Below are 10602 nucleotides of genomic sequence, written 5' to 3'. Positions count from 1 at the left end.
AAATGATCGATGTTGATTTTAAGACGACCATGCATTACCTATGTGTGGGCTACTGGTACGGCCTTTGTGTGTGTTCAGTAAAGGATTCAACAGCGCCTTGTTGAAATTGTGGCAAACCTGTTTTGTTTTCGCAAGCTTGTTTTTACTGTACGTATTATGATTAATCTTGATTATAAAAGTAAGAAGGAAATTGCGTTCAACACGCTGAAACTCTTACGCCCTCGCGATGGAATTGAAATCATGATTCGTGACTCTGAAAGCACATTACCTGTTGTTGGAATATTTTTACTGAAACAACACGTTTCAAACGATCACAACATTGTTTTCTATACGGTCATTTTCCTAGTAATTTTCATCGCTAAGGCCATTAACGGTATCCCGGATGTGTCGGCAGTGCTGTATAAACTGAGAGAACCTGCTTAAAACGTGCGTGCGCCTGTAGGCTAAATATTAACTGAAGAACAGTGAAAAAAGAAAAAAACAAAAAAATTAAAAAATTAATCACCGATGTCTGTTTTACCCCGTTTGTGCCTCGGTAACCATTTTTTAAAATGGTGACACCTTAAAAGGTGTCAAAAGCACGTCATTCTACAAACACACACGTTATATGTTTATTCTTGAAACTGCTAGCGAACATTTCACGAGAAATTAATTAATATTGTTTGTTATACAACGAAAAGCCTTAAGGCTCATTGTACAAAAAAAGTAATGATTTCATATGAAGACAACATTATCCTGTAAACAAAACTTACGCCCGAACCTTACCTTACAAATGATTCTGACTTGTAACGTAAAAAGAGGAAAAATTATCTTTAAGTTGGTACAATTTTTAAACACAAATTCTCTTAATGTCAGTTTAATAGCGTCAATAAAGTTCTCGGTGGGCTGTAGTTTGTGCCGCGATTCATTTGTCAAAGGTCTCAGTACAGTTGTCAAGTATTTATACGGTTGGTAAGTCCGAGACCCGCAGAACGAGACTATGGGTCGCATAAGTGTTTTAGGTTTGTGTAGTTTTGGTAGTCCGAAGAGTTTAGGTGGTTGCGGTACACGGCACCTCAGTCTGTTCCATGTCATGTCAGTAACGTCAGTTTTTTTAAGTTGAAGTAGTTTGCTGTTAAGTTCACGTTGAAGTGCTGGCGTCGGATATCGTTTTAGTATTTCGTATGTCTGTTTGTCGTTGACTAGTGTGTGCATGTTGTCGTAGTAGTCTGTCTTGTCCATAACAATAGTCACTCGTCCTTTGTAAGCGGAGAGTATGACGATGTCTTGGTCAGTGTTCGGTCGTTTCAGTGTTTGTCGTTCGTCATTAGTCATGTTACTGTCAGTTAGGGAGGCTGATTGTATAGTAGAAGCAATTTTATTTCTGATTTTATCCTTGGCCGATTCCGATAGTTCTCTCTGACGAGACAAAATCACCTCAACACTAGATACAATAGTCTCGGTTGGTATATCTTTAGGCGTCACTGAGTGTTTACATGTAAGTCCGTAGGAGAGTACCTGGGTTTCAGTCTTGCTTAAGGGATGGGAAGTCGGTAATGTTCCTGACCCAGTTGTCGTCTGTCTTCTTTAGTACGTTGTAGTTGCGTTAGTTTCAGTTGAGCTTTGTTGCGGTGTTGTTCTTCCGTCTTGTTAGCTCAGTAGTCGGTATCATTGTTTAAGTTTGTCAAGTCGTTGTTGTAGTAGTTCAGTCTTCTGTGACAGTTGTTAATCCATGCTCGAACCAATCGTCTGCAGGTGGCTTTGACGATCTGAACTGTGGTTCAACGGAGACTTAAGTCTAAGTCCGGCCGGAAAACGGCCAACTGATCTATGCAGCAGTGGTTGTACCAGAGTTGTTGTCGTATACTTCTGACGTTGCTTCTGTTGAACCGACGTTGTTGTCCTATACTTTATGACGATGTTCACTCTGTCGTCCAACGGAACGCCAAACTGTAAATGGTTTGAACCCAGGAGCCATGTCATATGTTCGTAAATTATGATCATCCGGGTCATTGTAGTCCTGAGAAGGACTATTTGAGTTGGCATTGACTGACATTTCGACAACCTGAGCGGAAGTCATCTTCAGCGTCAAGTAAATTGTGGAACGTCAGTAGATGGTATAAATGTCTCTGGTTGTTAACCTGATTGGCCAAACAAGTCGAGATGTTATTGGTCGTTTATCAGTAAGCCGTGATGTCATTGGCTGGGAAGATTGAAAAAAGCGCCAGTTGGTACATTGTCAGTAAAATTGTGGATATCATAATTTACGTACTTATGACAAACCACGTACAGACTTACAAGACAGTTGCTGACTGTCTTAGCTTTAAATATCTGTTAGATGCGAGAAAAACCACAAAACAGTGGAGGTACATGTCGGCTCTAAGAACGCAATACCTAAAAGTGTTGAGGCCACAAAGCAAGGGAGCTGAAAATAACTGCAAGAAGCCATAGCTCTTGAAACTGAGAGACAACAGTGAACAACTTTGTAATGACGTAGACCTTTTAGACTCTGTCTCATATCAATGATAAACAAACATCCTGCAATCTTACTGTAGATAGATAGCATAAACATGAAATCACGAGAAAAGAAATTTACGGATCCTATGTCTTAACAGATAAAATTTATTTCTGAAATCTTGCAGTTAACTGAGCCGATAAGCCTAAACAAATGCCAAAGAGATAACGTACAGAACGGCATAAAGGAACTAATCGAATCAGCTCAAAATGATAAGAAAACCTCCATTCAGTAAATTTGAGTATTTTCCTTTATGATCAAGATCAAAAGGTCAACACCATTCAGCCGAGAGATCTCACCACATTTTGATAAAAAACTGAGGAAAAACCTCTTAGAAACGTACTCGGGAGAGCACTATCCAGAGGTCTAAGGTACATTTAGCGACCAGCGGGAGTCGTGTTTGGCCTGTGACCTATTTTAAAAAAATATGTTTGTTATTTTGGTTTTGTTCGCGGTAATCATTTTAAGGTTAAAGAAAACTCGCTCTGATTTCAAAGACCCTCCAGGTTAAAAAAGACTTCACACAGTTCTTCATTAGTAAGTGGCTTTATTTATAATTACTTGTTTTATTATTGTTCGTTAACTAAACATCGCTACTAACAAGAAGAGAATAAACATTTCGCTTAAAGATTCGGCTATAACTTTATGATAGAAACGCTGAAAGATAAAAAAAATCGTTCTCAATATTTAATGACTAATAACACGTGCTACCCTGAATCATTTTTTCTATTGTGTTGAGCAACAAGGTTTATTACATTGGATTAAACTGATTGTCTTAAACAGACCTTTTAAGCTAATCTGGAAGTAGACTGTTCACAGTCCCCTATTTTTCGGCTCGCCTTTACAAACCAAGACGGCTGGAGTTTGATCGAAGCGTACGAACTCGAAAATCCCACGGAAAAACAGGGGACTGTGAACAGTCTGATTTGGAAGCAATTCAGGTTATTTGTCGACTGTATTATAGCAAACACATAACTGTTCTTGTAAAAGCATCTAAACACGAATTTTTCAGTTCTTCCTGACCATTTAGCTCTCGGAAGGACTCTAAACTGAAGATGTAAATGACATCAAGAACTTGATAACCTTTCACCTTCCTTTACAAAATTATCAAAGTGATGTATCTTGGCAATCTTAAGTGGTCTTTCCTAAATCAAAGAGCTCAGAAAGTTGTATTCTTACAGAAATATGTTCACATACGAAAAATGGCGATTGGGTAACTTTTGGAAAAAATAAGAGTAAGATCATGAAAGCGCTGTTAGCACGTCCTCCCTTCCACCCCAACAAAAATTCGTTCCTTAGTATTAAAAAATAACCTTAAAATGACTTCTCAACATTGTACAAAGGCCTCATTATAATCAAATAAGTATTATGTTCTACTTAACAAATCGACGGCAGTTTTCTATGGTCTATACTCTTATAGACCATAAAATGACGTCAAAAAATGTTCAAAACTCAAGTGGAACCACGAGCCACAGGCGAGTGGTTTCACTGCCAAGTTTTGGACATTTTATGGCGTCATTTTATGGTCTATAAGAGTATAGACCATAGAAAACTGCCGTCGATTTGTTTTTTACAATAACATGGAAAAAGTACGAGCGGAATTGGCTATATTTTTCGTTCTGAGAAAGCGCGCACGTTACATCTGACGTCATTTTTATTGTCTGTACTCTTATAGACAATAGCTACGAGCCAATCAGCGCACGGGAATTTGGACAGTTATTGTAAAATGTCGTTTAGCCACTTATCACGGTCTTGCCGTCATATTAGCATCCAGCAGTTGTCCTCATTTGTCATCCGTGCACCTCTGAATCGTGTAGCAATCAGTAGAACAAAAAAAATATCAATAGTACGCATGTTCTGTAGCAAACTGTTTTAGTTACACAATCGCGTTTTGCTCCTGCAATATAACACAAGGCTGTCCGTCAGTATCTCTCATTAAGGTGAGTCTGGTGATTCTATCACAGGACCAAGGGCATGGGGATTCGCATGTACGCGGCACGCGCCGAGGTCTAGCGAAAAGAGGAGTCCACTGAAAGGAAATAGGAGACAAACTAACTTGAGTCTGCGCAACGGAAAGTCAAGTCTACTCTTGAATCTTCAAAAGAAGGATTTAGCAAGCCAACGTAGCTGGCTCACGCATATCAGTGCATCTGCTTTGTAGGTGAGGACATTTCCGTTACATTATATCGGCAGAGAACAACAAGGTTCTCAATGAGGGAGAGACGATAACTCTCGTTGAAACGTTTTCAGCCATTCTTGCTAAGATGGAAGAGGTGAAGCTTTTGCTTTTGCACTTTTGCTAATTTTACCTTGAAAGATTTTACACCACTCGAATTGCTTCCCTACAACATCTGAATCCTAGTCCTTTCAGAATAAATATTAGGAAATTTTGCCCAACCATTATTGGATGCTATCACTGGAATGATATTCCCATATCTATTCGTCAAAAACCAACAAAACAACTATTTAAACGAGCTCTCTTCCAGTATTATTTTGCTCAGTATTAATCACTGCCACACGACCTTGTAAAACGTTTTCTGTCTTTCTTCTCCTCTATTTAAAATGAGTTTTCCTTTTTCTTCTTCTTTTTTTTCTATCTCAACAAATATTGTAACGTAATTTTAAAGGTCATACACCATTTTGTACGTACTGTAACCTGATGTAATATGATCATGTGGAGTAAATAAAAAATACAAATACAAGAAGAGGTGAAGCAACAATTTCATGCGGCTTTCTACAAAATATCCCTGCCCTTTTTAGTGTGAACTTGACGTTTACGCCATACCGTTATGTTTTAATTAAACGCGCAGTTAGAGCTCTGCGCGTTGGACTTAATAAAACTGTATGTATCTAAATCTCAATTGCTTTCAGTTGTATGCAGTTAGTGATTTTTTACTTTTTCTTGATTCTCGTTTCAAAATTCTTTATCAGATAAAAAGAAGTTTAAAAAGAGCGGTGTTACCTTACTGCTGCATCGTGTCTTCGTTTTGCATTTTATTTTTAAAGTACATGTTTGTCGTGATACGATACAATGTTTTGACCTAAACTGATTGCTTTGCACGTTTCAAGCATCTTTTTAAGTTCGAAATAATTCATCTCTGAAAATGATACCAAATTAATGTTTCGTTTTTTGAGTCACTATTGGTGAATTTTTATCGTTACCGCTTCTCCGAAAATATTCCCAAATCACTTCGCCTTCAGTAAAAAATTATGAACTATTTTTAAAAGCTTTCTTTTGAGGTAAAAGCAGTTTAACATACGTTTAAGGAGCTCCTGTTTTTCCACATCCAACATGAGGCTTCTTTCTTTGACGCGATAGATGGGAAACTTAGCGCACAGGGAGGCCATCTCATCACTCAGAAATGAACGATCATGGACAGTGCCAACAACCACATGTTCACGAACTGGTGACTCAGTTCTTACCTGGGATGGGCCTTGGGAGGCTTCCTGTGGATACGAGCGGATGGGTTCGAATTTACACAAATATTACACAGAGGGAAACTATAACGCCGGAGGCAGTTGTCAAGTGTTTGCGTTGGCGTGACTGTCTCGTTCGCTTTGTCATCCCGAAGAAAGATAAGGGACTAGGCACTACCTCCCAAGAACACCAAAGTATCTGAAAGTAAACTTTCAACTGAAAAAAAGTTATGACATGGTGACTAACAAAAACTAAATTCCTTCTCAACTTCAAATGCCAACGCCGTCTCCGTTTACAACGAGGAAGTAATCGCGATCGGCGGAATAGCAGAATTAAGAAATAAAACATATATTAGAAGGTATCTTTACATGTCCTAGGATTATACCATAGCCCAATATTGCACTATTTCATATGATTTTCCTTTACGAGTCTGAAATATCACTAGACGATTTTGTTACTTACAATTTCAAGCAGTTTTGCGAGAACGGCAGGCTCTGGGAGATTTTCAGTCGAGTTACTCAGAAAACAGGCCTTCTGGTTAGACATTCGAGTCATGGCCAATTTCTATAGCAGTAGATAAGACAAAAATAAACAAGTTATTAGTAACTTAGCTTTACGATTGCTAGCTAATAAGTACGTCAGCAAGGTTTTAATGGATTGATTGACTGATTGATTGGGTGGTGCGAGCGAGGGTGGTTGGTTATTGGAAGAGTGGGCGGTTGGGTTTTTTGGTGGGTGGGTGGTTGGTTGGTAAAGAGATGGTAGGTAAGTAAAGTAGGAAGTAAAGTAAAGTAAAGTAGAGTAAAGTAGAGTAGAGTAGAGTAGAGTAAAGAAGAGTAGAGTAAAGTAAAGTAAGGTAAGGTAAGGTAGTTTTTGCGTGGGCACTTCCCCTTGTTTATTGTTATTTTTGTGTGTGCGTGTGTGAGTAAAGCAGAGTAGAGTAGAGTAGAGTAAAGTAGAGTAGAGTAGAGTGGAGTAGAATAGAGTAGAGTAGAGTAGAGTAGAGTAGAGTAGAGTAAAGTGAGGGAGAGTAGAGTAGAGTAGAGTAGAGTAAAGTAGAGTAGAGTAGAGTAGAGTAGAGTAGAGTGGAGTAAAGTCAAGTAGAGTAGAGTAGAGTAGAGTAGAGTAGAGTAGAGTGGAGTAAAGTCAAGTAGAGTAGAGTAGAGTAGAGTAGAGTGGAGTAGAGTGGAGTAGAGTAGAGAAGAGTAGAGTAGAGTAGAGTAGAGTAGAGTAGAGTAGAGTAGAGTAGAGTAGAGTAGAGTAGAGTGGAGTAGAGTAGAGTAGAGTAGAGTAGAGTAGAGTAGAGTAGAGTAGAGTAGAGTAGAGTAGAGTAGAGTAGAGTAGAGTAGAGTGGAGTAGAGTAGAGTAGAGTAGAGTAAAGTAAAGTAAAGTAAGGTAAGGTAAGGTAGATTTTGCGTGTGCACTTCCCCTTGTTTATTGTAATTTTTGTGTGTGCGTGTGTGAGTAAAGTAGAGTAGAGTAGAGTAGAGTAAAGTAGAGTAGAGTAGAGTGGAGTAGAATAGAGTAGAGTAGAGTAGAGTAAAGTAGAGTAGAGTAAAGTAAGTTAGAGTAGAGTAGAGTAGAGTAGAGTAGAGTAGAGTAAAGTAAGTTAGAGTAGAGTAGAGTAGAGTAGAGTAGAGTAGAGTAGAGTAGAGTGAAGTGAAGTGAAGTGAAGTGTAGTGAAGTGAAGTAAAGTGAGGTAAAGTAAAGTAAAGTAAAGTAAAGTAAAGTAAAGTAAAGTAAAGTAAAGTAAAGTAAAGTAAAGTAAAGTAAAGTAAAGTAAAGTAAAGTAAAGTAAAGTAAAGTAAAGTAAAGTAAAGTAAAGTAAAGTAAAGTAAAGTAAAGTAAAGTAAAGTAAAGTAAAGTAAAGTAAAGTAAAGTAAAGTAAAGTAGGTAGGTAAGACATTTATTAACTACTGATGTAGGAAGAAAAGGAAAACATCTAATACAAATTATACCAAAAACTCCCCAGCTATCCCCCAACTAATATGACCCTTCTAAGTCCTCCCTGTTACTACTCACCTGCTTAAAATCGTAGATAACATGCACCTCTCCAGGGGAATTGGGACTGGTATCACCATTGTTCGGAACGTGTAAGGTCTCGGTTTCCTTGTCGGACAGTTAAGAAACTTTGCCTTGCCTTCTGTCATGCAGCCTTAACATCAATCAAAAAGACTATTTTTTTATAAAATAGAAAAATACAAGATTATGATGGTACTTTATTTCTAGTCAACTGAGCGCACTATTTGAGAGATTTTACAATCCTGACGAGAAGGTAACAACACGAAACTACTGCTCCGTGGCTTATGAATGGTCACACTTTAGAATTTCATTCGCAGACTCAAAAGTTCGAATCATCTGGATTTCATCCATACACTGAAACATTAACCCAACATTTACAAAATTTGAGTGCTTTCCACAACAGTAAATTTCGATTACTTTGCACTGATGTTCGTGGACATGTCTGCTCGCGCCAGGTCCATTCAATGAGAAGCGAGCGAGCGACTTTGAGAAAGACTAACAATGATAGAGATTAGCTCTTTGGTAATTCGATCAAATTCTTTTCTTTAGTTGCATTGGTAAGAAACTGAAATTAATGAAGAAGAATTAAATCACTTAATTACCTTTCTCTCTTCTGCTCCGCATTTACAAACTGAAGCTCCCGAGGCGGCAACAAAGAAAACAAAGCACAGAACAAACGCTTTGAACTCCTGGAAAGAGAAACAAAGAAGTGAAGTTGTTGAGGCTATTCCTCAACAATAGTCGCTGATCCGCTCCGTTCCAAGTTTTTTGTAGTTGCGCATTCGTAAGACCTTAATGCCTTAGTAGCGTGTCTTTTTTCCCCAAGCATGTGGTCAAGCGCTCGTGAACAATAATGTGTTCGGGTTGTGAATTCTTACCGCTTACCGTGTCGTCTCAATCATATGGTAAGGTTGTTAGCTTGTTTTATGTTATCAGAATTTTGCTTTCGTAAAGTAATTTTAACTGTTGTATTTTGTGTAGGTTATTACGGCTTGCCAAAAGCTTGTAATTCAGGATGAGATTCGACTCGGTTTGTTATGCTGTCGTGAGCAAGTGACACTAAACTCGTTGTGTTCCGCTCGAATACTGTTTTTTCGCTGTGGTTTTATCGCTTTATATGTCCGACCCAGACAGAAGTTTAAACCAAAAAGTCAAACTCATCGCATTTGTGCTTTAAAACAGTTGCAAGTTGCAACAAAAGCGTAATTCTCAAGTAAGTTTACCATGTCAGCTTCTCACACCAAGGAACAGCACTGGATCAGTTCTTTCTTCTTGTAATAGAGAGTTTTCCAACTTTCCGCTGAAAATGAAGACAAACGGTACAAGTCAACCGTTTATATACGATCTGTTGGCCTGTTTGATGTTTCCTTGTCCTGAACATAATATCCCCGCGTGTCAGCTCTTTTTCCCGTGACTTATCACTAAGCTAAGTTACTGGCCAAAAGCATTTGCCATAGTTTCACGCAGATGGTAAAATTATGAAATTCACTTAATTTGTCGTAATAGTTACGATTTGTTTTAACAAAACAACAAACTAAAATCGTTATTGTCAGATATAGTTTATTTCTGCGCCGTCTTCACAATCTGTGACGAGAAAATATAAACCAGGAAAAAAAAAAATGGCCAAAATATTTTCTTGTTCTTGAAATCAGATATTATTTTTCCTCCATGTTTCAGTTCTGTTTCCCGACCTCACTAAATCTGGGTTCTTTCAGCGTTTGCACAACTGCGCATACACAACAACGTTTTGAACAGGGTAATCATAGACACTATTTTGATTAATTTTTTCTTCCGACTCTCAGTCACATAATTCACCTTTGTTTACGCAATGTCTGCCACTTAATTCAACCTCCAGACCTGTTCTCAGCTTCGCTGGAAGTTCTCTTTTAACCAACACCATCGGAAATGTTCCAAAAATACACAACTTGTTCAGAACCCGAAAACATGAAAACACGATTTAGTATAATTGAATGATTACCCTGCATATGAAGCAAACCATAAGGTTACTTTAAGTGAATTGATAAGATAGTCTTCAGAGCGAAGCTCCGATAACGTCACACAATGAAGCTTCGCCAGGCCGCCGAGAACGACCGAAGTTTGGTCGTCACGTTTCCGGCCCAACGAAGTCGCAGTAAAATACGGACGGCTTAAGGGGTCTATTGTAACCGCATCTTAGTATTGATTCTCGATGTGAGGTTTGGATCCATCTCATAAGGGAGTTGAGGAAGTAAGAGAGAGTCATAAGAGAGTTGAAGAAGTTGAGGAAGGGGGTGCAGGCAGAGGCCACCACATATTTTTATGGTTTGGTGTGCCCTGTTCGAGTATAGCATAGTATAGTCGGCGGAGTTTCGACCACTTCTCTAAATGAAACCTCTTTTAAGTGGTGTTATCAACACAAAATGTCACTGTTAGTGATTGACGAAAAACCAAACATGCCATGTGGTTTAACGAGGACGGTTCAGTCAACTTATGAGACTCGCACATCGTTTCGATTTCTTCAGTTTAGCTGAAAAAAAAAATCGGATCTATTCGTCAAGACATTTTTTTCTGTTACATCTTTAGCGAGAGATTACTAAATATCATTGAGAAATAAGGGAGAAATGTTTCTTTGTTATTCAGTAATGTGATAATCCTTTCTTCCACGTTTCAGCTCTTGTTGTCTTCATTG

General features: G+C 38.4%; 1 protein-coding gene across 1 annotated transcript; it reads right to left on the bottom strand.

Moving 5' to 3' along the window:
- Positions 1–4216: 4216 nt before the first annotated feature.
- Positions 4217–9360, bottom strand: LOC146484214 (uncharacterized). The gene is made up of 6 exons (XM_085104973.1): positions 9158–9360; positions 8537–8623; positions 7935–8030; positions 6375–6476; positions 5755–5941; positions 4217–4391 (listed from the first exon to the last, which is right to left on the bottom strand). Exons 1-6 carry the CDS (start codon positions 9158–9160, stop codon positions 4315–4317), a joined length of 552 nt encoding a protein of 183 aa, XP_084961099.1. The 5' UTR covers positions 9161–9360; the 3' UTR covers positions 4217–4314.
- Positions 9361–10602: the final 1242 nt, after the last annotated feature.

This window comes from Pavona decussata, unplaced genomic scaffold, assembly GCF_977016875.1.
Source record: "Pavona decussata unplaced genomic scaffold, jaPavDecu1.1 SCAFFOLD_36, whole genome shotgun sequence".
Classification (NCBI taxonomy): domain Eukaryota; kingdom Metazoa; phylum Cnidaria; class Anthozoa; order Scleractinia; family Agariciidae; genus Pavona; species Pavona decussata.
This window is presented reverse-complemented; position numbering and strand designations above follow the sequence as displayed.

Bases quoted from the DNA above. Each gene is read 5' to 3' on its own strand.
- LOC146484214 (XM_085104973.1), bottom strand. The intron at 5,942-6,374 runs GTAAGTAACAAA...TCGTATCCACAG, and splicing joins TCGCAAAACTGCTTGAAATT to GAAGCCTCCCAAGGCCCATC. The intron at 4,392-5,754 runs GTATGTTAAACT...GTTATATTGCAG, and splicing joins AAAACAGGAGCTCCTTAAAC to GAGCAAAACGCGATTGTGTA.